The sequence below is a fragment of the Sparus aurata genome, chromosome 21 (assembly GCF_900880675.1).
Source record: "Sparus aurata chromosome 21, fSpaAur1.1, whole genome shotgun sequence".
Lineage (NCBI taxonomy): Eukaryota > Metazoa > Chordata > Actinopteri > Spariformes > Sparidae > Sparus > Sparus aurata.
The window spans coordinates 16,150,666-16,173,697 of NC_044207.1; the positions used below are offsets into that span (position 1 = coordinate 16,150,666).

General features: G+C 40.4%; 2 protein-coding genes across 3 annotated transcripts in view; both read left to right on the top strand.

Annotated features, from left to right (window-relative positions):
- The first annotated feature begins 1,559 nt into the window (after nucleotides 1-1,559).
- Nucleotides 1,560-16,616, top strand: LOC115573341 (activin receptor type-2B). The gene is made up of 11 exons (XM_030404082.1): nucleotides 1,560-2,229; nucleotides 4,266-4,473; nucleotides 8,592-8,707; nucleotides 9,076-9,227; nucleotides 9,398-9,541; nucleotides 10,598-10,741; nucleotides 11,524-11,672; nucleotides 12,763-12,877; nucleotides 13,627-13,765; nucleotides 14,011-14,141; nucleotides 14,690-16,616. Exons 1-11 carry the CDS (start codon nucleotides 2,178-2,180, stop codon nucleotides 14,882-14,884), a joined length of 1,545 nt encoding a protein of 514 aa, XP_030259942.1. The 5' UTR covers nucleotides 1,560-2,177; the 3' UTR covers nucleotides 14,885-16,616.
- Nucleotides 16,617-19,949: 3,333 nt separating this feature from the next.
- The window catches only part of LOC115573003 (rho GTPase-activating protein 29-like), a 37,267-nt gene continuing 34,184 nt past the window's right edge, over nucleotides 19,950-23,032 (top strand). For both annotated transcript variants that reach the window (XM_030403564.1, XM_030403565.1), the window contains exons 1-2: nucleotides 19,950-20,123; nucleotides 21,034-21,410. In XM_030403564.1, the coding sequence (XP_030259424.1) occupies nucleotides 21,125-21,410 (286 nt within the window). In that variant the 5' untranslated portion in view covers nucleotides 19,950-20,123; nucleotides 21,034-21,124. The remainder of the gene's footprint in view (nucleotides 20,124-21,033; nucleotides 21,411-23,032) is intronic.

The following is a 23,032-nucleotide window of genomic DNA, read 5'->3' on the forward strand; positions in this document are numbered from 1 at the left end:
CATGCTATTTTATTATTATAGATCTATCTTTTTTTCTTCGTCATAGATAAGCCTTGATTACTTGCTCTAATGGAGGTAAGCATTTCCTCTTTAGTGGGAGGGGGATTACAAAAGAGAAGCATTCTCAATTAGGTAGAGGAAAATGACTTTTGAAGGAAATACTTGTGAAAGTTATTGGCGGTTGGCTGGGAGACCTGATGAGAAGGCAGGCTGACCACTCCTATGACACAAACACTTCTGTTTTTTAAAGGAGCACAGCGCAGTCTTGGGGAAGAAATTAAAACTCTGAATTTTGATATTTACAATATCAACGAGGTAATGATACAAACTTAAAAAATTTGTTTTTCTCCAAGACCGAATAAACATGCTGTTCTCAGAAGAAAATAAGTCAGTTTGAAGCTAGTATGGTGGCAGGGTCCGCACATCTGAACAAAGTAAAGCAGTATGAAACTGTGTTGTCCTTTAAGGCCAGTTTGTTTATTCTGTTTTATTCAGTCATCCCCATTTCCTACGTTGTGAAATAATTAATCTAACATTGCAAAATACTTATACGCACCTGCAATATTATCTACTTTGTGCTCGGTTGCCTGTATTTTGTAATATGTTGTGTGGATGCCTGTTTCCTGTGCACCTTCATGTGAAGCCCTTTTCATCTTGTTGTACATTTTATAATAATAATAAACTCTCTAGTAGCCAAGGTTACATAGCACTCCATAGCACACATCTACAATGTCACATGATATTTGTCACTTATCATTAGAAAACACTATAAAAAGAATTGGGGGAATATTCATGTTCCACACTTCCTGTTTTGGGATATTAATAATAATAATAATAATAAAAATAATAATAATAATACAAAAATGCTCAGTGATTCATGATGAGCAGTATGATTGTGTTGGTTTCTATCTTGGTTTTTGCTGTGCGGGATATATTTTGTATTAAAGACTGTCTGACGGGTGGGACGACTAATTAGAAGGGAATACATTTTTTAAAAAGCATTTATTGTATCCTCTTACTCCAAATTAGGTCAGCTATTTTTAGCACTCCCACTTATGCATAAAAGATCATTCAGATAAGACAAAAAACCCCTCTGAATTTAACATTTGTGGGGCTGTGAGAGATTTATCAGGCCGCACTGGCACTGAATAAAAGATATAGTATTACTTTAATACCTTAGGAGCTGATTAATATTCTTAAGCTAAGTGTGGTAATATACTAGAAGTAAAATTAAAATACAGACTGTGTGTAGCTCACCTCAGTCGACTGTGTCTGCTCTTATTACGTACATTATATCTATATTTTTTAAAAGCTCTAATTTCTCTATTTATAAAAAGAAAACAGCACACACGAGCTGAAAAATCTCATTTCTAAACTCCGGGCTAAATATGAGAACCGAAAAGTAGCCCGTAAAATACCAACTCTGGCCACAGAAAGTGCAAGTGTTGTATCAGCTGGAAGCGGGACAAACACAATCGTGTAATAAAAAAATAAAAAAATAAAAAATTCCCAGCAGCAAACCTCACATTCCGTCTGCCGGGGTCTGTTATTAACGGTTAAAATAACGCCATAAAACACCGAGGGCAGAAAGCCATTCGAGGCGTTCGTATCCGCGGTGTCGCGTTAAGGTCACTCCGCTGGCTGCCTGAATTCCCCTCTTTGTGTTTACACATCCGGGTTTTCCCTGTTTGCAGCCCATTCCCCATTTAGAAGCCATTTTGGACACAGATCAGTAACATGCATGTAAACCCCGACCGACCTCCCGATGCAGCGGTGCTACTATCCCAGTGAATAACTTGCAAGAAAAGGAGACCGTCTCGAGTGGTTGTTTAGTTGCTGTTGTTTTTTTTAGCAAGACTCCCGTTTTCGCCCTGTTTTTTGGGGGGGGGTCCACTTCCGACGCGAGATGCCGCACCTACGGACGGACTAGCAGCAGCGTGGCGGGCAGTTCATCAGCTCCTCGTCGTCTCTTCTTGCAACATTGTTGCAGCGTCGCGGCTATTGACACGCGCTGCTGCTGCTGCTGCGGTGGTGGTGGTGGTTAGGCTGCGGAGGGACCGGGGAGGCCTGTGGTCGTCTTGATCCCCCGGACTGATGTTGTATTCGGACGAGCCGAGTTTTTGAAGGTTCGCGACGGAAAGCGAAGGGAAACCTCTGTGCTGTATTTAACGCGGAACATGTCTTTTTCATGGTTCACTTGTTCACTTCTTCTGGGAACTTTGTGCGCAGGTAAGCACCCCGCTATTGTAGGTTTTCAGAATTTTATTGCAACAGTTCCCCCCCCCCCATCCTGAGGCGGACACGTTTTTTTGTCTGCGTACGAGTTTGTTGGCTGATTTTAAACTTTGCTTTGGAGGTGGATACTACCGTTCAGCTGTAGGAGGGGGGTTTACTTTGGTAACCTAAGGCTTCTATTTCAAGTTTCAAAGAAAGACCGACGACTTTTTAATGTTATTTTTAAATTTTTTGTTTTGTGCGTAGAAATTGACGTTAAGCCTATTTCCTCCACGCCGAGAACCCCCCCCCTCCTTTTTTTTTTAAATAAATAAATTCAAATGTAAAAACTGTTGCGTCCCGGTGGCAGGAATAGAAGGCAGCAGCTGCACCAACATCCTGAAACCTTAGAGGCTTACGTCTCAGGTCTGCACTCTTGTTTTGTGGTCACAGCCCCCCGAACAAGAGCCTTCTGGAAAACACACTTTCTCTGGACGGCTTTCCCATAAATCAGTGGCGTTTTTTTTTTTTTTTTCCGTATGCGAAGAGACAGCAGCTGTGTGTAACAACAGCCTGGGACTTTGTAACCACGTGAATTTTTGGCTCGTTATTCTTTTGTTTGGCTTCTGTTTTTCTTTTTTTTGTTTTGCAGCCACTCACATGGCAGGTTGTATTGTGTGTGTGTCCATAGCTAGGCAGCCCTTTTACTATGACTTCACAACAATCATAACCACTTTCCACCTCCACCACCACCACCCAACGGTGTGTTTTTGAACCCCCCCTCCCAACTGTGATGAAATTTTCATTGAGCACACAGCTGTGGTGCCCAAATAGCGCTGTTGGCTAATGCCTTTATGGTTTATAGATTAGGGGCTCGGGAGTGTGTAGTAAAGCTGTGCTCCTCCAGAATGCATGTTGTGGTGGTGTAAGCCTCGGTAAGTGACAGAGGGGGAGGGGGGGGGGCAGTGATCTTGTAGTAAAAGTCCTCCCGGATCATGTGACCACAGATATCAGAAATGCCATCTCTGCTCAATGGAGCATTGAGCATCTCTGCTGTGTGTGTGTGTGTGTGTGTGTGTGTGTGTGTGTGTGTTTTGTCCTTACTACTTTCCTTCCTTAATAATGAGCATGATGTTTGGTCATTGCATGCATCCCTATATGCCATAATGAAATCCATTGTATGCTGCTGAACAACTAAGTGTATGTGTAAGTGGATGCGTTCCTGCCTCTGTGTGTGTGTGTGTGTGGGGAATGGGTTGTGGGGGTAACACTGGGGGATGGGCAGCCTCCTATAGGCAGGGATTTAAAGAGACATGCACTATTTTTTCTGTGAACAAAGATTAGGCATGGAACGTCCAGGCCACACTGTGAACGACACAGATGGCGTGTTATCGTCCTCGCTGTTCATCAGAAAACACGCCTTACATGTTTCGCCTCGAGTGCTTTTCCCGATGTTCGAGTCCACACACGCAGGAAGAATGAAAACCCCCTTTTCTATTAGGGAATTGTGCAACAGTGGGAGACTGACAGCTATTGTTACGTTTCGTCCTTGTTTCGAGGGGACCGTTTCCTGTTGAATGACAGTAAAGGCCCTTTTAAAGAAGGTCTTATCTGTCTGTCCAGATGTGTCACACTCCAGCAAGCTACAAGAGTCCTTATCTATACAACATAGCGTACAAGTAGCACACCGGTGTATGTGTGTGGTGTGTTTCCACGCCACAGTGGGGCATACCATTGTTTTGTTTCCAAAGCTAATTAAATTCCGTCATTTTTTCCCTTCTTTTCTAGTTGTTACTCTCTGAAAAGATCTTTTAGTGAATGGGATTATGCCAAACTACTATTCAGCAGCGTTTTTCTTAGCCCAGAGGAACTCCCTTTTTACTACAGAGAGCTCCCAAACTTGGCCGTGTGCCAGAGTGATGATAGAGGCTCTGCTCGGAGATATTTCTTCGTGGCACAGAGCGGATCCTGCGCCATATGTCCGCGCTTCCGCCGCTGACTTTCTCAATTCATTAAGATGTGAGCTGACTGAGGCCTTCTGTCCATCACAGGGTACAGTCTGGGCGAAGCGGAGACCCGGGAGTGTGTGTACTACAATGATAACTGGCGCACAGAGAGGACCAACCAGAGCGGCTTCGAGCGCTGTGAGGGGGAGAAGGACAAGCGACTGCACTGTTATGCCTCCTGGCTCAACTCCTCAGGGACCATCAAGCTGGTGAAGAAAGGCTGCTGGCTGGACGACTTCAACTGCTATGACAGGTCGGATCACTGAGCGGGGTCCTCGCTAGATGCGCATTCACATTCATATTTTAGGTGGCTGCTTGCTTCCTTAAGTGACTGGCAGCAGGTACAACATAAATATCTGCATCAGTACTCACAGTGTAGTCCAGTGCATCTTCAAACTGTGGGTCCTGGAGCAGCTTCAGGGACAGAAATAAACAGAGCGATTCCCTGATAAGACAACACAAATTTGGGGAAAGAACAAGCAAAGATGACAAATAGTTGCGGGTCTTAGCCTTAATAAAAATGTAAGAAGTCTCTGTTATTCTCTTTATAACATCCCTGCACATTTAAATATTTTGTTTTTGGACAACACAAGCAATTTGATTTTGTTGGATCAGCAGATTTAACAATTTGGAAATCCTTAGTTAGAGCTAAACACATCCACGCTTGACAGACCATGGCATGAAGAGAAAAGATGGAGGCTCTATTACCAGATCAGCTGAGGTCCAATTGCAAAAAATTAAAAAAGGATATTTATAGTATTTTATCACCAACTTCTCCATTAAAGTCTCAACACATATCTATTAAGATAGCAAGCAAACATACAGACCTCTTCAGTTACATTGCATACACACAGTGACTTACTCCACGTGAAGCTAGGAATAGGATGGTATGGCAAATATTTTCATTGTCAAACTAGAATGGCACGCAGCAAGAGCTCATACCTTCGTCAAGGCCAAACAGTCCTCTTTAACGTAATCCAACCTGTCTAGTATTAAACTCAATAGTCCAGTATCACTTTGATTGGTAAACCACCCATAGCTGCTTAATGATAATTTCACCAGAGTTCACCAGATCTGTGACAACCCAGCAATGCAGATGTATTGTGCAAGAACAATAGATTTTCACAAAGATCTGCATCATTGCACTCACTCATAGATACCAACCATGTCAGTACTTCTAAATGCAAATGAATGCCCCATTCTCGCAATGTTAAAGAAACTCAGAACAAATTCCTGGATCCGTCTCTTTTATACAAATCTGAACCAAATGTTACTGGTGTCTATTCTGGGCCCATCCTCCATCCAAGTTTCACGTAAATCCCATCTGCACTTTTTGTGAAATCCTGTAGTCAAACCAGCCAATCAACAAACGGACACGGGTGAAAACCTAACCTCCTTGGAGGATGGTGATCATTTTCATTGCCAGTGAATCTGCTTAAGATTTTTGTAGTTATCTATAAAATGTAAGGAAATATTGTAAATATGGAAAAAGCCCAAGATAACACATTGAAATAGCTTGTTTTATCTGATTAATGCCTTTATGGTTTAAAGATTAGGGGCTCGGAGTGTATAGTAAAGCTGTTCTTCTCCAGAATTCACGTTGTGGTGGTGTAAGCCTCAGTAAATGACAGAGGCAGGAGGGTTGGGCAGTGATCTTGTAGTAAAAGTCCCCCCAGATCATGTGACCACAGATATAAACTCAAAAGAAATTAAATTAATAACGATGCAAATCAAAAAAATGCAGAAAACCTATTTAAGAAGCTTATACTGGCAGATTTAAGCATGTTTGCTTGTAAACTCACTCAACTGACATTAAAAACAGCTTGATTCATTCTGAGGATTAAGTAATTTCTTCATAATTTCAGCTCTAAGGCATAGACAACATTAGGATGGCACAGTTAATCAAAAATATTATTGAAATATTAATACAGCCATGGGCAGTATCTAAATCACAGAGGCTGCAATTATTTGATAAAGGTAAAATGTGTGACAAAACAGCATGATGGACATAATGAAGTACTGTAGCACTGCAGAGAGGCTCTGTGCCACGCATCTTGTTCTCCCGTTGTAGGAAAACAGGCTTGTTTGCTTCAGACTCATAATTAGTTATTTCAGTGAAAATGAATAATGACTTCTTTTTTTTTACCATATTGTACAGCCCTATTACACAGCCTTACAATACTGATGTAATGATGTCACAAGCCAGTAGCTCATGAATGAGCTGAACTGACAGTAGTGCACGTGTCAAAGACAGACCTCATGCTCTCGCTGGGGCCTGAGGTTCTTTATATTATTTTCATTACAGAAATGAGGAACATTTCACATAACTATGTATCACACTGAACGAACACTGAACACTTTCTTAAAAGGGAACAAGTCACAACAGGATATGAAACTGAAAAGCATCTCTTTATTCTACGAAATCGAATCATCACAATAAAAATCATCATAATCCAAACAGAGTAACACAAAATAAGGTTTCAAGTAGTTCCACATAGGCTTTATTTAGACATTTAATGCACCCATATTTAAATGAATTATGTGACAGTGGAGCAACACCATCACACACTCTCTCAGCTAACAGTGATTGGCTAAATGTTCCCTGTAACCTTTGATACTTACCATTTCCGTTTCGTTTAAAACCACACTTATTGTTGAGTATTCATCCGATTGTATTGAAAGCGCCAAAGCTTTTACATAAAACAAAAAAAATGAATATAAAAAAATACCCCACAACCATGTCTTCAACCCAAAGCTATACAGATATTTACATTATTAGAAATGTGTAGGTGTAGTTTATATAAACTGTTTCTGCACCAACACTGTATGGTATGGAAGAGCATTTTAAAGGAGTCATCACCCGGAAATTTCTCTCGTTAAATCATGCATATTGGTGTTGGACCTCTGTTGAAACTTGCCTGAAAAGCTGGAGTTTGAAAGTGGCTTATTTTTTTCGCTTTGGCTCTTTTTCCAAACAAGAATAGCGCACAGTAGTGCGCGTTCCTAAAGCACGAGATTTTGACTCTGCTCCTGTGGTGACGTTACCACAGGAGGCTACTTGCATATGCATCGGCTCACAGCCGTCCTCAGCCAGACTTTCTGAGTGAGCACGCCGAATCTGCTTATTTCTCTGTCATTTTCACGCCATACATTGTCACCGCCAGCATTAAAACTCAGGTCTTACATGTAAAACACGAGTGTGAAAAGTAAGACGGAAAAAAAAAAGAATTTACCATTCAGAGGCATCCCGCTGTAAACGTGTCTCTTCCACCGTCTCTGCCTCTTCACTCTCCCGTTCGGTTTCCGACTCTGGCTCGTACATAAATGCCTGAATTCCGTAAGGTTCGTCATTTAGTGTGTGCGCCATGACAGGGGGCTGTTTATGTTTTGGAGTCTGTGCGTGCATGCAGGCTCGCCCCCCATTCCGGCTCTGTCCTTCCTGCGGCCAATCAACGCGCGCCTCATTACATATTAATACAATGCACATCCGGACCGGTCAAAACCTCGCGCATAATCTCGCGTGAGAAAGTCGCGGTATGAAAAAGTGTCAGAACAAGCTCTATGTTTTATTTTTAAAATTTTTTTTTTTCTAATAAGTTTTAAGAATTGATCCAAGAGGGACTGGATATGTAAAAAACCAGGTGATGACTCCTTTAAGCAAAAATCCTATTCGATAATAACTGGGGACTATTGACGATTATTCCAAGATCTGCTCTTTGTGTGTACTGTAGCATATATCGGCATGAATTTATCCTGACCTTTTGTAGAACAGACTGTTCTACACATGTTTTTACCAGAACCTGGTAAAAAAAAAAAAAAAACACGATGACTGTTTGTTTCATGTTATTTCACGCTACCTGTAAAAACAGGGCAAGAAACAAAATAAATAGAAAGCTTATGTTAATCTGCGTAGGGCCTTTTCCCTCTTTTGCCTTTATGTCAAAAGAAGTATTTAGTATTGTTTTTTTCAAACTATTTATCAAAATTAAAATTCTGTTATTGTGACAGCCTAGTGTCTGGATGTTTGTGATGCATCATGTGCATCAGTTAACATTTAGTCCTCGTGCACTGTACCATGACGGCTAGGCACGAACATACAAACCGTTACAGCATTACCAGTAACCAGCACCAAGGGTTGAAGCGTGAATTTTAGACAGTAACCTGACAATATTCAGGACAAATGTTTCTTTGTCTGTAGAGTGTTTTATGTACAGCAGAAGCAGTGGGGAGAAAAAACAACAGTCAGACACAAGAGTCTAGATCACAAAACACTATGTTGACTAGGTAGACTATCACAAGTTTGACATGTATCCGGTTTCCATATTTTGTTTATTGAAACAATAACGTAGGTGTGTCATCTACCGTTTTCAGGCAAGAGTGTGTCTCTATGGAGGAAAACCCTCAGGTCTTCTTCTGCTGCTGCGAGGGCAACTACTGCAATGAGCGATTCACCCACCTTCCTGACATGATTGGCAGTGGCAACCGAGGTGAGCAGCAAATGCATCCCACATATAGTACAGGCAAAAAATAGGTCTCTGCTTTTCCCCTCCGATTAGTGGGAGTGAAGCTTAGCCTTGCATGTAGCAGTAAAAAAGAACATTGTGTATTTCACATGATGAAATCGAAGGTGCATTTTAAAGACTTTTTTCTTTTTGTCCTTTTTAAATGTAGCTAATATGCTAACCATTCACAATATTTTGTATTTTATAATGAATGTAAAGAGTACACTGAGGTCATTTCTTTGTTCATGTGGAATTGCAGCCTTCAGTACCTTTTTTTTTTTATTTTAAAAATTAAACCTACCTATAACCTACAAGCCAGAAAGCTGGCTAATTATTCTGTTTCCCTTTGACAGTGAAAATCCGGCCTCCACCCAGAGTGCCCTCCCTGCTCAATGTGCTGGTGTACTCCCTGCTGCCTCTCTGCGTGCTGTCCCTGGCCCTCGTCCTGGCATTATGGATGTATCGCCACCGCAAACCTCCCTACGGCCACGTAGACTTGAGCGAGGTGAGAGTGGCCATGCTTCTGTCGTTTAAAGTGGTGATCACAAGAGATCGGTGTCTTTTTTGGGGTTTCTGTACTGCTTATCAATCGTGGTGGCAACTGCTGCTCATCCTAATTATTCTTCTGTTATACAGTAGAAATGAAATTTCAACTGGTTTTACTTGTCTGTTCAGGATCCTGGACCAGCTCCTCCATCGCCCCATGTGGGTCTGAAACCACTGCAGCTGCTGGAAATCAAAGCTAGGGGGCGCTTTGGTTGTGTTTGGAAAGCCCAGTTGATGAGCGAATATGTCGCAGTAAAGGTCTTCCCTGTTCAGGTACGCCAGGAGTGTTAATTCGAGGAACCTGTGTAATTTTGTATTTTCTTGAATGCTGCTTTGTTGTTCCACTTTGTGCCTATCATGCATTAACATTAGTGTACATTTGAGTCCTGTGCACTTTGAAGGCCTCAAAGACTCTTCTTTCCATCTGGTTGAACAAATATCTCATCTATTGCATAATTTAAAAAAAAGATTTCAACCCATTTCTCCAGTTTTGATTGTTCTGTAGGGCTGTAAATACCGATGATTTTCATTAGCAATTAGTCTGTCAATTAGTTTTACATTAAGTCTTCCAAAAAAAATGCCCATCAGTTTCCCAAAAACCAAAATGACATCTTCAAATTGCTTCTGCTGTCCAGTCTACGTTTAGAAACATAAAGGCATGTAAAGACACACACGATTGTCATTTTTGCTTGAAAAACAATTTATTGACTACTCGTTGCAGTGCTACTGTATTTTCAACATCAGGGAGCCTGACGCAAAGGTAGCCATTACATATTGCTTCTTTTTGAAATCACGTGCAAGAAATTCACATGCTATTTTGTATGCAAAAATTATATAATGGAAAGTTAGATACAGTATGAGATAGTCCTTTGATTAATCCAAGAGGTGAAATCTGGGTGTTACAGCAGCCAAAAAAGACAAAGTAAGTAGAGATGAGTAGAAAAACTTAGCGTGTACATTTTAATGTGTGTAGATACAAAGAACTATATAAGACGAATACATACGAATACAACTAAGATTTTTGAAGTCGCTTCATGTGCACCTTGGGAAACAGACCAAGGATCTTTTTTGTCATGCAGCGGATGAGTGTTTTTTCTAATTCATTCAGATGGTTAACAGTCCTTGAAGGTTCTGTAAATGCCTTCAAAGCAGCGGAACTCCAAAGAAGTTCAAAGGGTGTAATATACTTTTTGCAGCGCTGACTTTCAAGTGAGAGGCACTATCTGGGGCTAACTGCTTTGTGTAACATAAACAAGGAACTTAATTTTCTTTTCCATAAGTGCATGTTTGAATCACCAAGACCTAAATATGACTCCGTGCTGTGTGTAGGATAAGCAGTCGTGGCAGAACGAGCGGGACATTTTCTTGACTCCGGGGATGCGACATGAAAACCTCCTGCGTTACATCGCTGCAGAGAAGCACGGGAGCAACCTGGAGACGGAGCTGTGGCTCATCACCGAGTTTCATGAGAGGGTGAATGCACGCCTCCGCACACACACACACACCCTATATACAGCAAATTCATGGTGAGGTATAGAGGCTTTTGTGTTTACTGGAACTGCTGGACATTTTCCAATATTGGCAGAGGCTTTTATTTACCTCAACAAAAGAGCATCATAGCTTTTATTAAAGAGGATTTTATTACCTATGGCAGTCCTGCAGTCACCCTGTATACCTCCGAGTGATAGAACTTTGTTGTTTAGATTTATATAGCTTATTTCTTTAAGCATGGAGTGTAAAAGTAATAATGGCAGCAAGCGTTGGTGAAATAATACAGTTTGATTGAACGCCTCGAGGCAACCAGAACATCCTGTTCGCTGGTGTTCTCTACAAAGGTATTAACAGGATTAAACAATAATTACCATAAGCACAAATGTGGCATTACATTTGTGTAATGACTTTAATGCTTGCCCTTGTAGCACCTTCTAATCATGGCAGTGGTAAAGGCGTGTTTAGTTACAGTTATTGTCTCAGTGCCATTAGTGCACGTGTCATCTGTTGTTCCGTGTTCCATGTGTTTCCATTTTTGTCACCGTTTTTAATGATGTGTTAAGCTATACCATGTGAATGTAGACTCCTCTGGCAATTTGTCAGGTCCACATTTTTCTGCTGGCAAATGAAGTGAAACACACAGCTAAAAACAATCTATTCCAAGGCTATGGTTGGCTATTCCCCAGGACTCCAGCTGATAGTAGAATGAGATTCCTGTGCACCTATTAATCCTTTGCTCCTGAATCATTTATGTGCCACTGCAGGGCTCATTGACAGACCATCTGAAGGGTAACACTGTGACCTGGAGTGAGCTGTGTCACTTAGCAGAGACCATGTCCCGCGGCTTGGCCTACCTCCATGAGGACATTCCCAGCTACAAGGGAGAGGGGCCCAAACCCACCATTGCACACAGGTAGAGAAACCCTGAACCTCAAATCACTAGCCCCATTCACGATGCGGTTTGGATGTGGGGTTTCTGCGCCAATTCTCCACCTCCGCCTCTGTGTGAATCTTTTGGAGGCAGCGAGGGGTGAAATTTCACCCCAGTGCTGATACGCCTTTGGAGGTAGTATCAGGGGCTCGTTATTGGCGAATCGAACCAGTGTGAACGGATAAGCCAGCTGCATGTATTGAGGGTGTGTCGATCTGACAGTCTGATTACTACACAGGTCTCTCGCTCAACTTAATAAAGAGAAATGTCCCACATAGCAACATTACATGACCAAACAAAAGTAATGTAGTAACTGTCTTTGGCACCTTTATATGAGGAAAAAAATACTGCAGATATATGTGGAGCAGCGTCGATCTTCCTGTCTGTCATACCAACTCTTCCTCACATTTCTGCTCGAAAAACAGCTTCTGTCACCGGCAAAAAACTTTAACATCACCATTTGTTATGAAAAAAAATCTCTGCGACGGTCAGCCCTCCCGACCGAGACTTCAGTGAACTTTCCCCCGGAAAACAGCCTCCGTCCGTCCCCGTGAGTGACAGAGTCAGACAGCTTCCAGTTTACTGATGGCAATTATGTAATTATGTAATTTAGCGCGAAAACACATAACTGTGTCACTTTCCAGGATGTTTGGTGGGTCAGGATTTCAAACACAACACATTATAACAGCATCCATATGATTATAAACTATCCGCGGGTTTAGATTGACAGGAGGACACCTGGGAAACACCTTGAAAACACACAGATGTCATCTTCATGACATGTACTGTCACGCCTCTTCAGGAGCCGCAGCGCCGGCTTTTTGTGTGAATTACACATGTCTTTAAGGCGGAGATGTTTTGATCTGTGTGAACGACCAACGGTGGAGAATTGGCCAACCAACGCTGTGGCATTAATGCGGCTTCTTTGTGTGAATGGGGCAACTGACTGCATTTGATAGATGAAGCCTTTTTATTAGGACTGCCTGATTTAGTAATTTTGCCTTAAGTCTATGGCTTAATATGTGTGACTAAACATCTCTGTAATGAATTTGTCCTCAAATGAATCTCCCAGGGACTTCAAGAGTAAGAATGTGATGCTACGCGATGATTTAACTGCAGTCATTGGAGACTTTGGGCTCGCTGTGCGATTTGAGCCAGGAAAACCTCCAGGAGATACTCATGGCCAGGTATGGAATCACTTAAATAACGTTTTTTTTAATGGGTATCTCCATCAATTTTACACACATGTTTACAGGCTTAGGAGAATCTCACTAATTATGTTTTTAAAAAAGTAGTATAAAACCTTTTGTGGCCCCAGACGAAGCTGCTTGTTATCTGGTACACTACCTCCAGTGATGTCTCTCATGGCTAAGTTGCATTGTGGGTAATGTAGGGGCCAGGACTTGAAAAGAGACAGGAATGTGTGGGGGGGAAATGGCGATATCTCTGGTTCAAGATGATTCTGATCATTTGTTTTTAGACATTTCTAAACAAATACAACAATGTTACAGGGGTGCAATTTTAGTTCAGTGGGATGCCAAAGTTCTTTTTTACAAAAAAGGTTTTTCAAACCAACCCTCTTTATTTTAAGTCACAACCTTTTTAGAATATTTTCAGTTAGAGTCAATACTAAGGCACATGCAGTGTGTTTTCCTATTGTAGGATTTGACATTGAATTAAGAGATGTTGGTAGAAATTCACCATGAAAAAAAAGCTTCAAAAGTACTGCTTCTATCTGCAAATCAGGATCAGAAAGCATTGTTTTGCTTTGCTTAAACTGCTTTATTCTTAATAGTTACCTTCTATCCATCATGTAGAAAGTTTCAAATTGTGTAAGAAACAATATGGAAATCTTGGAATATGGGCTCCATATTTTTGCGGTTGTTGACACACCCTTCATGCACATACTCATGTTTACAATCTATTGTCATTCTAGGTGGGTACGAGGCGTTACATGGCTCCAGAAGTGCTCGAGGGAGCCATCAACTTCCAGCGAGACTCCTTCCTGAGGATAGACATGTATGCTATGGGCTTGGTGCTGTGGGAGCTGGTGTCTCGCTGCACAGAGGCCGACGGTGAGTTTAACGGTGCTGGAACGCTGCTTCACCCACAGGTGAAAGGTTGCCGTGCTGCAGGCTGACCTCATAGAGCTATGCTTTATTTTGTCTGGGAAAGCCATCTGATTCAGTTTTAAAATGTGTTGCGTCTTTAAAGAGAGAGCGATAGTTTGAGATGATTCAAGATTCAAACGCTGTACTCTTTACTTGACATGATATCCTTGTAATGCTTTCCATCCTGTGGCCTTTCTGCCCCTCTACAGGTACGGTTGGCGAGTATATGCTGCCGTTCGAGGATGAAATAGGCCAGCATCCCTCCCTGGAGGATCTGCAGGATGTGGTCGTGCACAAGAAGATGCGTCCAGCCATCAAGGACTGCTGGCTCAAACATCCTGTGAGTAACGGTGGAAAAATGGCTCCTGCAGTTTCAACAGCAATAGCAGGATGTCATGCATCCTTTTTTCCCGTTAAAGCAGCTCAGTCAGCTGACTTCATATTTCTCTGAATTGGTCCTGAAACTTCTCGTCAGTAATGTTTATAGTATTTAGGTCGCGGAAAAAGTGAGAGATTTCTGGCCTATGAAATTGATTTTGAGAATAAAATGATTGATGATCGAAACATGAAATCAAATTTAATATGATGGTAAAATGAAGAAAGTAAGAACATAGATCTAAAATGAAGAAAGTAAGAACATAGATCTATTGCTGAGTAAAAGAATTCTGTAAACTTTTTTTTGCAATTGCATTTATGGTTTCAATTTAGATGTAATGATAAAGGCTTCAAGTTTTGGATTTAGGTACTTTGAAAGTTCTTGAAACGTGCTTAAATCTGACTCTTAAAAAGCTGTGCAGGTTTGAAACTTGTGCACAAATAGAACTGCCCTATTTATTAAAGAAGGAAAATTGAACCACAGCCTGACGATCTTCTGGTTCGTTGCTACAGGGTCTGAGCCAGATGTGCGAAACCATCGAAGAATGCTGGGACCATGACGCAGAGGCGCGATTGTCAGCCGGCTGCGTCGAGGAGCGCATCGGCCAGATCGCCAGGACGATCAGCAGCACTACCTCAGACAGCCCTGTCTCCATTGTGACGTCTCTCACCAACGAGGACCTACCTCCCAAAGAGTCCAGCACCTGAACAGGGCGACAACCATCCATCACCTGAGCTCCTGACTTTTTATTTTTTCAAATCCAAACTCAGCGGATCTCCGTGAATATTTAAAAGCATAAAAAAACAACAACTAGCAACGTGAATGCAGCTGCTATTTTATCCCAATACTGGTATTTCTTTTTCTTTTTTTTTCATTTTAATGTTTTAATGTCGAATCTTACTAACACATCCATCTGCTGTAGTAATAAGTTATGCGAAGGGCACATCTGATAAACACCCATGTGTCAAATCTTAAATGTCGTCATTACCTCATGTATTTTCTTTTGTGTTAGTCTATTTTTATTACCTCATAAGTTGTGATCTCTGTCTTTTTTTCCTGTCTTGGTCATGATCGTCTGCGGCCAAATGAAATGAACCTTTGCTCCAAACCTCGGACGACGTGCTGCACACCTCGGAGGAACCGTTTTGAGACTGTTATATATTACAAAATATATTCATCTTCCTCAGGGGTCGAAGCGTCTCGATTTTTAAACTCGAGTGTGCTCCCTTATTTTAAACCTGTGAATGCCTCTGAATGGGATTAGAAAAAAGAAAAAAGATCAAAAAAATCAGAGCACACCTGTTCTAACGCAGGGGAGGAGCTGAGGTGGGAGCGCTGAGCAGTTGTATTGGACATTTTTGAAGATTTCGGGACAAGCGTCTTGTCCCCGGGGAACTACCTCTCAGGTATCCAGTAGGCTTCTTTGGAACATTTTCTCTAAGTTGAGAGCCAAGCTATCCAGCTAGCTACCATGGACATATTCCTGGATTTGTTTTGTTTTTTAATTGTAGGAATTCAGAGTTACTCCTTTGCCAGTGCCAGGGGCATTGACGGATGCTGCCTGGAGTTGCAATGTTACACATTCTTGATTTTAACTGTCTGCGTGTGTGTATGTGTGCCTGTGTGCGGAGACTAAATGATGTGAAGATGTATAGAGAGTGCGTTTTTAAAGTAAGAACTATGGACAGATAGATGGGGTTTTATCCTTGCGAGGGCCATACTTGAGTAAGCAACATGTCTGTTTTTAATTTTCATGGGTGTTTGTTCAATAGACTCAGTTGGACACCAGTCCCCAGATACCTCAGTCACTGTACATCATGCAAGGAGAGCTCAAATGGTTGCCTTTGTCTCAAATGCAATGCCATAGTTGTACCATAACATGAATACCATACATTGAATGTCCGTTATGCTGCTGTGACTATTCCAGGATACTCAAGGATTTGTAGATGTACATGTATTCTTTGTTAATATAACGCTAATGATATTATGTGAGGCTAATATTCTGTTTTTTGTGTGTGTTTTTTTTTTTTTTTTTTTTTTTGACTGGGTAAGTCCTCAGCTGCTTACTCCTCCAGACTGACCTCAGATATTCTGACAAGTACCTCAGGCTTTTTCTACATGTATATCAAGTTGTGTTATGTATTTTATTGTGTTTTTTAGTAGTGGAGATATTTTATTGCCGGTTGGGCCTCTTTGTCTGTGGAGATTTTTCTTTTTCTTTCTTTTACCTTTTTTTTTTTTTTAAAGAGCCTGACCAGTTGTCACGGTGTTAATGCTGTATAAATCTAAAAGAAGAGAGGCAGATTCTTGTAAATAGACCTGTACACACAGTTGCCGAACACTGATCTGATTTAAAAAAAAAAAAAAATCAGGGCATTAACGTTCTCATTTCACAGAAATGGAAAGGGATATCTCAGTTCCACCCCTACATATTTAAAAGTCATTTTGACAACTAGCCCTGTGATTTTTTAAATGTGTGTGTGTGTGTATGTATATATATATATATATATATATATATATATATATATATATATATATATATATGTATATATATATATATATATATATATATATATATATATATATATATATATATATATATATATATATATATATATATATATATATATATATATATATATCTATATATATATATATATATATATATATATTTTTTTTTCTTTCAGATTTTACCAGATTGGTGGTTGTGTTACTGATTTCTATAATAATGGTATCAGTTGCTCTGGATCAGAAGCTGTGTAGGTAGCACTTACATTAGATAGTTTAGTGTGATTATCATCAAAAACACGTTTAAAGAAAAAAAAAAAAAAAATAGAATCCTTGATGGTTTGCTGGCGGCTTCTGTGATTGGCAACTTGCTGGGTTTGCCCGTTTGAACAGTATTACCTCAATATTAACCTGCTGATGTGATAGTCGGACTTGTTCAGTGATAGTTTAGCCACGTTGGACGACACACAGGCTCATCTGTTGTGCTTTGATCAGTGCTGTGGAAAAGATGGTGATTTTAACAGTGGTCTGTTACGCTTGCTCCTGTGCAGTTTTTTGGTAAAGAACATGTTGGGGGGGAGAGGAAAAAAAAAAAACATCAATCACTACAGAACAATGTTTTTAGTGTTTTGGAAATCATCTATGTGTCTGTAACCACACGATTGATTGATAGTGCAGCCCCATTACGATTCATGTAAACGATGGCATGTGCGTGGTCTGAGGGTCCAGCAATATTTATTACACAGCAATAGTCACTTGAATATCATAGTTTATGTAATTAAACTCTGCTGTGACTTAGCAGTTTTCCTCTGCGGATCAAAAAAAGTCCATCTCATCACACCTGGATCATGTTCTGATGGGGACACATGTTAAAGCCTCCCGATGGAAGAAACAGACAAAATGCAGTGTATGCGTGAGCTGAACGTGACCCAGGTGCTTTCACGTATTGTGCCAGAAAAACGACGATCACGAAAGGAAGAAAAATCTGTCGTGATCGGTCGTTTACCTCCAAATGCTGTCTTACACCCAGCTCTTCTGAACAGAAAAAACCAGTTACCTCATGCAGTACCTCGTTAGTAACACTAACATGGAGTCAGTCTCATCTTCAAAAAAAAAAAAGAAAAAAATATCAATTATCGTGTATATATTTACTTGACAAATGTAAAGGGTTTCTTCCTTTTCATGTGTGAATCCTGTGAAAGCAAAATCCTTTTTTTTTTTTTTTTATTTACAGTCAACATATTGTTCAGTTCTTGTAGTGTGAATGGATGCTTGACTGAATCGTGTGACCTTCCCTGTTTATGTGAAGAAAGAAAGTGTGCCTGTATGTGTGCAGTGGGTGTGTCGGTTGGTTTCACTAAAACAGTACGAATGGTAATTTTATCTGTGAGTTGAAATGCTTAGAAATATAAAGTAGATGAGAATACATCCATCTTTTTGTATATTAAAATAAAGACAAACACTGATTAACCATGTAAATGGGATTCTTTTCTTCTTCTTTTTTTCAGCTCACATCTGATAAATGACATCGACTTAAAACAAAACACAGGTCTCATTTGATAAATCCATAAAGAAAGTTGATAGTTTGGTTATGCCTGCAGTAGTTGTTAATACAAAAAGCTGGTTAAATCCTAAATCATGCCTTTTAGAAAGACCAACAAGATTGTTTTTGTTCTGTATCAAATAACATCCCTAAACCATTTTCTGTGACATACTGTAAATGTTCTATTGTTACATATGTACACTAGATGGCAGCAGTGGCGTCACTAGTTTGGTTTGATTTATTATTTTATTTGCCTCAGACAATACCCATTGATCAAAACTGGCAATGAGACAGAATAATGAGGGCTGAGCATTCATTTTCCCAGCCTGGACACAGACAAATCTAACAAAAATGTATTAAAATGTATTCAAGCTTTCATTTCATATCTAAACGATATATTACATTGTCACTTATTCCTTCAGTCATGCTCTCATCTTTTCTTTTCAGTTTTTCTTGTCGTTTGGCGCTGATATGAGGTCTAAAATTGTTAGAAATACTCAACGTCTATGCTTCGAAAACATCCTGATTTACCTATCGCAAAACAGGAACCGAAAAAATGCACTCTATGAATCCATCTGCCCAGTTTAAACAAACCAAAATTATACAATGAATGTGTCAAAATGATACAACTTCTAATACTATGAGCATACTATAACTACTATCACTATAATCACTTCTAGAATAATAATAAAGAACAGGAAAAGAAAGAAATGAGTCCTTAGCATATCTTTCAATGCTCTTAGCTTTTTCTCAAATAATTTCACCACTGAAACAAAGAATAATAAACCAAGTGTAAAAAGAAAAAATGGCATGATTAAGCAATACTTTATTTTACAACACGCGTAAGGTGTGGCACGTTTGTCACAACAAATGTTACGGACGTAGGCTTTTTACCTGTGAGCCACTGCTATTGTGTCGTTTAAAACGTCCATCCAACAATCCAAATGTTAGGTTAACATTCTGATTAAAAGAGCACAGTCCAAATTTATGAAATGGCCTGTTTCCCAAAAAGTTAAACAAACAAACTTTTTTAACTTCTTAAAAAATGGTTTGAATTTGAAGTGGAACCATGTACCTTCTGCAATGAGAATGAGAACACCTTGGAACAAAAGTTTTCTTTTCTGTGTGCCATAAGATTTTGGACAGATACAATGAAAACAAAAAAAGAACTCTAGCAAGACTGCAAAAAAAAAATAGGTGTGGATATTTCTCCTTATTATTGTTGTTTATATTCATTATATATAAATCACCGTATTCTATTTTGTTTTATTTATTTTATTTTATTTTATTTTGTTTTACCTCATCCTCATCTTCGTTGATTATTGTTTACAAGGTATGTTTTGTGTGTTTTCAATGGTTCAATGAAAAAAAGCTACATATTATAGCACATTCAGGGGTAATCGAACATTTCAGTTTCTATTAACATGGGACGATAATGTCACAACTGGCATCTTAAGGGTTGCAAGGTTTTCAGGCGAGGCAGTAAGTTAAAATGACAGAAATAATTTCTTCGAAGTAAGTTTAAAATGTGCTTGATAAAAATGAATCTCATTCTCTCGACAAATTAATGTAAAGCATCTGCAGTTCAAACGGTTAACCTAAACGTCCGACGACGTCTGAAGGCATCATAGGTTCCGTTCCGCTGGGTGGATCTGGCCAATCGGAGCGCGCCGGCGCCGTCATGTGACAAACCGACTAGTAAATTACGATTGACCTGAGAGCTGCTGATAGTGAGCAACGTTTCGATGTACAGTGACTCAAAGCGGATGAGTCGACTCTCTGCCGTTGCTGGAGTTTTGTTTCTCTAACGGAAATGCTCTTGGGTTTTTCCAGGCTACATTGAGCAAAGTTTTGCTTGGATATCGTGGCCATTATGTCTTTAGACTGCCGAGCAGGTAAGTTTAAAGTAGGGTTTTTTGGCTTTGCCAGCAAAGCAGTTTAATGACCCGGGTCGACTTTTTTTTTTTTTTTTTCCTTTTTACCGGCAGCAGCAGCAACAGCAACAGCAGCAGCATCACTTTTCATTGTAAACTGCCCGGAAAAAAAAGTGTTGAAGCCGTGATGTTTTCGGTGTTGTTGGCATTTTTGTTATTACCTCCCGTGTTTTTCTCTTAAAAAGTGTTTATATGAATGTGTGGGAGTGCTTTTATGTGTATTGGCAGATGTCGTTATTTTACAAACAAGCTAGCGAACACCCATCGAAGGTGACATTAACGTCAAAAACGTTGACGTCAAAAATTCACAGTAATATCAATTGTGGCACAAAAAGTTAAACATTTCGAGACATTCAAGGACTTTTGTGGGAGACAAAAAGGACCATAAAATATATGCTGTGAGCTCAAAGCACAGTGTCAAAAAACATCTAGTTTCGGTGAAAATATCACTCAAAAGACAGAAGAACATCTGCAGTAATGGTGAGGTGATCACACTGCTCAGAATGAGTTTGCGTTATTGGGATATGGGTGCATATGTGCATGGACATGCATTAAACGTCTAATTAAATGTGTCGCAATATTTTTAGGGACCAACAATATTCACAAAATAACAATTCTGATATGTTTCAGTATAACAATCAAGTGAAACACTTAAATATCCCAACGTCCCTTTACTAATTTTGTGTTGTGTATTTCCAGGATAAAGTGATGTACTGTTAATTTGACTTTAGAGTTTACGCTTTGGATCCCAAGTATTTGTTATATATGTGTAACAGGTCTTTAACAGTTCAGTTACAACTTTGAAGTAGAGTAATGGGTTTGAAAAGGAGACCACACACATCATCATCTTCACCCATCTTTCTCCTTTCAGCCATCCAGGGAACAGGGCAGCTTGGTGAGTTCAGGGGCTAGCCGGCCTGCTGTACCCCCTGTAAAGGGTGGCAGCTGGAGTGGCTGCTGGGATGCTACGGAAGAGCAGCAGCAGTGGTGGCGGTGGGACCAAGCACACCCAGGGTCTGCCACGACACCTCTCCAAGCACCACACAGGATCTCTGTCGGCCGGATCAACAAAGACTTGGGATATGGGCCGAAGTTCCAGGAACTCCAATCCTCTAAGCAGCATGGGGCTGACGTCTCACCTGGTGGGGGCACCGGGAGTGGACCCGGAGTATGTGATGCAGCTGGTGAATGATGTCCGGTGGTTCGCTGACGTGTTGCTCAACCTCAAGGAGGCTTTCCAGTGTAATGGTGAGTTCAAGGGGTGCTGGAATGTGGAGGTGTTTGTGCAGGAGCTGTGGAGGTCAGTGGAGTGGAAGATCGTAAAATGACATAGTTGAAGAAAGAAACTCAATCTTCGGATACTTGTCCGGCACAATCAGTGTTGTGTTCAGTGCAATCAATGTGTCATATTCCGATGGTGTCTGACGCTTTCCGGACTCCCACTTCTACGAAAGTTGCAATTTCTTGAACTTCCCCCAGATACTTTTGACAAACCCCCAGGTGATTGAAAAAGCAACATCCACAGCTTCATAAGAACAAGTAAGGTTTTCGACTTAGCTGCATTCATTGCATTCTAGTCTGAAAAGGCTACCGTCTACAGAGAACATGTCTCTTTCTCCTCTGTGAAAGATTTCTCATTGTGTAATTGCAGATGATTTGACTAGAAAGGAACCCCTTGCTCTTCATATTGAGTTATAGACGTTAAAACCTGATGTTTACCAGTGATGCTTTGCTATAGATAACTAAAGTTCTCTGACAGCAAATTCCACTGTAGATACATTGGGATTGTATTGACGATGTGTCATGTCGTCTTTGTTTGTCCATTTGTCCACAAGAATCGCAATTACTTATGTAAACACACCTACAGCTCTTTAAACAGTGAGCACATTTCTTTGACTCATAGGTGGGACTGTATATCACACGCAGACCCTGTTCTGCTTTAATGCCTTCTGTGCCATCACCCAAGTGTTTGGGATTAAATGTCCAGGAGGCTCTGTGTGCTGTTTTAATGGTATAGATAAATAACTATAGCCAAGAGTTAGCCATCATTAGACACCCAGAACCACCTGTGGAGTGTCAGTTTATAGTGTCATAACAGCCTCACTGCTAACGTGTTGGAGCACTTGCAGTGTTGAGTGTTAATAACTTTGCACACCCACACACCACTACACACACACAAGCATGGCAGGCACAGGTTATGTACTGTCTTTCGGTTTTTCGCATTTGGTTTTGGTGTCTTTGCTCTTGTTTGCAGACACATACAAACTGTCAACCCACACAAACACTCATGTAGCGTTTTCAATAGGCTTTACATGAACACAGTAGCTTACTATATGCTAAATATGATTTTTTTTCTGATCAGTTTATTTGTTTTTTGGATTAATTAAACATTTGCTTGATTAATTGTCAAAAAATATGAAAATTCAGGATTGCAAGTACCCAGAGCCCAAAGTAACAATTTGAAATTACTTGGTTTGTCCAGTTTAACACATCAAGATCTCTACATTTTGTGTATTTGTTGTATAATAGCAATATATTCTGTATTTCCTTTGTGAGCAGACCTCTTATTTTGCTTGTTTCACGGCATTTGTCTTTATAGAATGAATAATGTGAGGCTGCCACTTTTGCAACTACTACTACTCCTACTGTTCTGCAAAAACACACATACCTACACACAAACTATCCCTCACACATACTGGGGTCCAACTGCAGGTCTGGCAGTGGGAGTGAGTTGTTTAGCCATTCCTCTGGCTGGAGGAGTGAGGCCTCTGTGAGTGAGCCTTGGTTTGCATCATGCTGAGTGTTGCTCTGAGCCATCCCAAAAACATTTGGGATATTTGCCTCCCAGTTCACAACGGCTCTTATTTAGC